This window comes from Trypanosoma theileri (assembly GCF_002087225.1).
Source record: "Trypanosoma theileri isolate Edinburgh chromosome Unknown TM35_Tth_60_V1, whole genome shotgun sequence".
NCBI classification, from domain to species: Eukaryota; Euglenozoa; class Kinetoplastea; order Trypanosomatida; family Trypanosomatidae; genus Trypanosoma; species Trypanosoma theileri.
The window spans coordinates 32053-37231 of NW_021639902.1; the positions used below are offsets into that span (position 1 = coordinate 32053).

The window sequence follows — 5179 nt, forward strand, 5'->3', positions numbered from 1 at the left end:
ACAACTACTCAGTAAAGCAACAAAAAGTAATATCCCGCTTGTAATAATAATATGTAATCCCTTAATAGAAAAAGAGAAGACCACATAATACCCAAATAAGAAAGAGAGCCAAACACACACAATACCCCATGGCTCTAGTTTATGTATTAAATTACTACACACATACACACAACTGTGTACTAGGAAGAGATGTATACCGTCAGTGAGCAGAACAGCCCAGTTTTCTAGACACACAACGGGAAAAGCAAGTAATGGAATTATTAGAAAAAAGAACACACACACACACACACAAAAGTAAAAAAGAAAAGTAATTCGAATTAAAAGAGAAAGCTGGTAAACAGATTATTAATTTATTCACCCATGGGGGATGTACGCAATTATGATTATGTTAGTTTAACCATTATTATTATTATTTGTCCTTAGATGAGACCCACTGTTCAGTACATGGTAGCAGAGAACAACACAGCCACAATCAGTAGGGGCAGACGTACCCACACAGGACTAACACTGCTGCTGTCTTCCTTACGCTTCTTGGGTGGTTTGGTCTCGCTCTTTTCAGGCATAGGAGGTTGCAGTATTGTTGGCATTGCGGGTGGCGTCACCTTAGTTGGTGTATTGGGGGTGCGCGCTGCTGATTCACTCTGTGGAGGTGCTACAGTATTCCTTTCCTGATTATTATTCTCTCCAGTTTGAGTGCTTGTAGTATCTGAGGAATCTGCATTACTGTGGGAATCAGCATCCGTGGCATGAGGAACAGGACGAGAAAACCGAACACGACCCGCTTCACTGCTGCCATTGCCAATATTAATAGCACCTTCAGGCACACCAGGATATTCAGGAATATCAGTTTTATTATGAACAATAGGAACAGCACCAGAAACACCGGGAAATTTAGAACCATGAGGAGGGTCAGAAGCATTGGGTGGAACAACATTAGTAGGTGCCGGAAACTTAGAAGCATCAAAAGAAACGGATCCATGTGCAGCATTACGCTCTGATTCAAGTGCTGTACCATTAGGATGGGTAAGGTTGTTGACGATTTTATCAACACCAGCCGTGAGGGTCGTCGAATTTGCAGGCGGGTCACCACGACGAGGACCAACAGAGCCAGGAACAGCAGGAACACAAGTAACACCGGCCTCACCAACGATTCTTCCCTTACCGTCTACAGTCGTCTCTGTGGAACACCCAGGAAAAGCAACACCAGAAGTAGTAGTGGGCGCTTCGTTTAAACCAGGGATACGAACAGTCACATTAGGAGTGTATTTATCCTTTTCCTTAGGAGGATCAGGATCAACACCAGCTTTACGGGTGTCAGCCGCAGAATTCATACCACGCACACCTGGATAAAGATCGGATTGCTCACCTAATGGTTGACCAGATTGTTGCAGTGCAGGTTGAGAGACAGCTGTCGCAGACGCACACCCATAGGCCCAACACAACACAAAAACCAACAAAGAAAGCACGTGACCCATCATCTTCTTCATAGCCATAATAGAGGTAGTAGGTTTCCCTCAAAAACACTCAACTACAAAGAAACAAAAATATGAGAGATTAACAAAATGCTCATAATACCAAACACCACACGTATATACAAGTAGCGAAGAACAAAAGAAACTCAACAGTGTAGAAAAAAAAACAGAAACAAAGCAATACAGAGAATTAAATCAGTAAAGGTAGAAGCAAAAGGACATCCATATCATCACAGACTCCAGCAGTACAGCATAGAATGTCCCAACAAACCATAAGCAAAGAAAGAAACAGATATTTCAACAATTAGCCCAAATCACCCAGTAAAAAGACGGAAATACACCAACTATGGGTATAAGTCTATATGTGTATATATACGCAATTATAAATATAAATTCATCTGTTATTATAATTTCTTTTCTTTTCACTGCAAAAAAGCAATTCATCATCATTATTACAGTGCAAGCCCAGGCACAGACAGAGAGTCTCCAAGAAAACACACACACAATGGAGTAGCAATAATAATTATTATAGGATAAACATAGAGAGCAAAAAACACAAAAAACACAATATCATTAAGAAACAAAAAAAGAAAAGAAATCCCAACATATGGAATATTAGTTAGACTGTAGGGATTGCATGCAAAAACAAAAAAAAGGATGACCTGAGTCACACCACACCACCACCATTACAATCAGCATACAAGAATACAGGCCAGTGTAACCACAATCAGTAGTGGTACACGCACCCACAGAGAACTGCTGATACTGCTGCTGCTGTCTGCATCACTCTTCTTCTTGTTGTTTGTGAGTTCAAGAGGAAGTGTTGTTGTTGTTGTGGTGGTAGTGGTTGATTCCTCATTATTGGTTGTACTTTCAGTGTCCTTCGTTGGCTCATCCTCTGCGGGTTTCGCAGCACCATTAGCATTCTCAGCTTCACCATTCTGTTCTTGAGAAGTTTGGTTGTTGTCCGAAGATTGAGGTTGTTCTGTTGTACCGCTGTGGGTGCTCTGAGAATCTCTTGTATCTGTATTAGATACACCTGAAGAATCTGAGGACTGTGAACCATTTCCTCCGGGCTGTTGAGTTCTGTTATTCTGTTCAGTCTCTCCACTGATCACTTGACCTGGTGTTGGTGATCCTTCAGCACTCACCCCCGGATCGCCATTCATCTCATTTTCCTGCCTTCCATCTTTACTTCCTGGCACTGACAGAACGGGTTGACTCCCCACTTGGTTTACACCAGTTAAAGTACCAGGGGGTTCTGAAACAGCATCACCTGGTTGCTGTTTCTCACGTTCCAACTGCTGCTGTTTTTCACTCCCCGCAAGACCATCACCAGGGTCAGACACTTGGGAAGTATTCATGGTACCACTACCAGCAACTCCATGAGGTCCAGCAATTGTCGGCGTAGTAGGACAGGAAGCTTTAGTAGGACCACCAGAAACAGTTTTGCAAGGGTCGTCACCAGATTCAGAATCAGCAGGACGAAGTGGTTGTTGTGGTTCTACACTCACAGCAGTAGAGAGATTATTACATTTACCAGCAGCACCTTCAGAACCCTCATTGCAAGCAGCAGGAGTTTCGGTAATAGAGGATATCGTGTCCGCTGAGGAACATAGAGACGCAACACACAGCAATGTCAGAAAACACAACACACGAAACAACAACATCACAACAAGAGGTAATTTTGTTTGATTACTTTTACTTGTAAGAAGGAAGAAAAGCGGAATAGAGAGAGAAAAAAGAAATTAGAATATAATAGCAATAATTAGACGAGGAAAAACAACAAGAAAAAAAAGATTCACCAAAAACCGAAACAACCAGCAAAAATAATAAAGAAGCCAAGAAAAAGACATCACAAACAATTTCAAGCAAAACAAAAGAAAAAGAAATTAAGAACATGAACGGTGGCATGATAAAGGGCAGAAACCACAGAGCCATGATTATATTGGAATTCATAAGCAATTATGCATATGTATAATTTATCTTTTTCCCTCCGTACAAAAAACAGATCACCAAAAGGGTACACAGCAAAACATAGAGGAAAAGCAAACCACAAGCAAAAAAAAAGATATTAACTATTAGCCCAATTTACCAAGTAAACACAGAAATATACACCAACTATGGGTGTAATTCTGTATGTGTGTATATACGCAATTATAAATATAAATTCATCTGTTATTATTATTATTTACTTTTCCTTTCACTATAAAAAGCAGTTCATCATCACTATCACAGTGCAAACCCAGGTGCACAGAGAGAGAGTCTCCAAGAACACACACACAATGGAGTAGCAATAATAATTATTATAGGATAAACATAAAGAGAGCAAAAACACACAAAACACAATAACATTAAGAAACAAAAAAGAAAAAGAAGAGAAATCCCCAACAGGTGGAAGATTAGTTAGACTGTAGGAATGTATGCAAAAGAAGAAAAAAGAGAAAACAAAGGATGACCTGAGTCACACCACACCATACCATCATTACAATCAGCACACAAGAATACAGGCCAGTGTAACCACAATCAGTAGTGGTACACGCATCCACACAGAACTGCTGATACTACTGCTGCTGCTGTCTGCATCACCCCTCAAATTTGGCATTATGGTGTTATTGCTGATTCCAGTGATAGGAGGAATTGTATTGGTGGTGGTAGCAGGTGAGGTTGAGTCCTCATTACTGGTGGTATTGAGAGTAACAGAGGTCGTGTTTGCTGTGGCTTTCCCTTCTGATGATGCACCCACAGTATTGACACCATTTGTTGATTTATTCTCTGCCTTTGTCACATTATCAGTAGTACTGTTGGGCTCTGTGCTCGTGTTATTTAGTGTGTTTGAATCACCAGTAGATAGACCAGATTGAGTTGTTTCGGCGGAGTGCTGTTGTGAATCTCTAGTAGGATGTGGTTTTGAGTCAGCAGTGACATGGGATTCTGTACTTGTTGTACCTGTGGCATTTGGTTCTGTATTGTGGTTCTCTTGTTGAGGACCGTGTGTGGTTTCCTTTATCTGTTCTTGTTGTCCCTCAGTTCTCCTCTCACCTGAGTTACTGGGTACTGGCTGCTTCTGCGTACCTTCTGCTTGCTCTGTCAACTGACTGGGCTGATTGATACTGACACCTTGTAAAGGAAGGGGGGGAGATACAACAGTTTCCTCTTGATTTTCATTCCCATGGTTATGACCTTGTAATCTGTCATTCAATTTTCCTTTCGGGCCCTTTAGTTTCTTATCCTTCTCACCCTCATTAACTTGATTGGGATTACTCTTCGCTATGATAGGAGGTTTCTCTTCCTTATTGGATGCAGGACCAACACCACCTCCTGGCAGACTAACAGCACCACCATCAAGGTGAGTGGAAAGAGTCATACCATGAGAACCATGAGAACCAGCAAGACCATGTGGATCAGGGGCAGCAGGTCTACCAGCAGCACCATGATTAGGTGGAGAAAGTAATGGAGAAGGATGAGTATGAGGGTGAGCATGACTACCAGGAACACCAACAACAGGACAGGAACCAGGCACACCAGGAGTACCACAAAGACCCTGAGGACCAGCAGAGGCACAGTGAGACGCATGCTGTGGACCAAGAGGAACACCAACAACAGGAGGAGACTGAACAGGAGGCATTTTAACAACAGGAGGAATTCCAGGCTTACCATTATAACCAGGAATAGCGGGTTGGAGTCCTACATTATTATGAGGCATA

At 41.8% G+C, this 5179-nt stretch overlaps 3 protein-coding genes across 3 annotated transcripts; all 3 read right to left on the reverse strand.

The window, feature by feature from the left end:
- Positions 1-437: 437 nt before the first annotated feature.
- Positions 438-1493, reverse strand: TM35_000601160 (uncharacterized protein; the record flags this gene model as incomplete). The annotated part of the gene is made up of 1 exon (XM_029030949.1): positions 438-1493. The coding sequence occupies one exon, from the start codon at positions 1491-1493 to the stop codon at positions 438-440; it is 1056 nt and encodes a 351-aa protein (XP_028877751.1).
- Positions 1494-2164: 671 nt separating this feature from the next.
- Positions 2165-3142, reverse strand: TM35_000601170 (uncharacterized protein; the record flags this gene model as incomplete). Its single annotated transcript, XM_029030950.1, has 1 exon — positions 2165-3142. The coding sequence occupies one exon, from the start codon at positions 3140-3142 to the stop codon at positions 2165-2167; it is 978 nt and encodes a 325-aa protein (XP_028877752.1).
- Positions 3143-3963: 821 nt separating this feature from the next.
- Positions 3964-5178, reverse strand: TM35_000601180 (uncharacterized protein; the record flags this gene model as incomplete). Its single annotated transcript, XM_029030951.1, has 1 exon — positions 3964-5178. The coding sequence occupies one exon, from the start codon at positions 5176-5178 to the stop codon at positions 3964-3966; it is 1215 nt and encodes a 404-aa protein (XP_028877753.1).
- Position 5179: the final 1 nt, after the last annotated feature.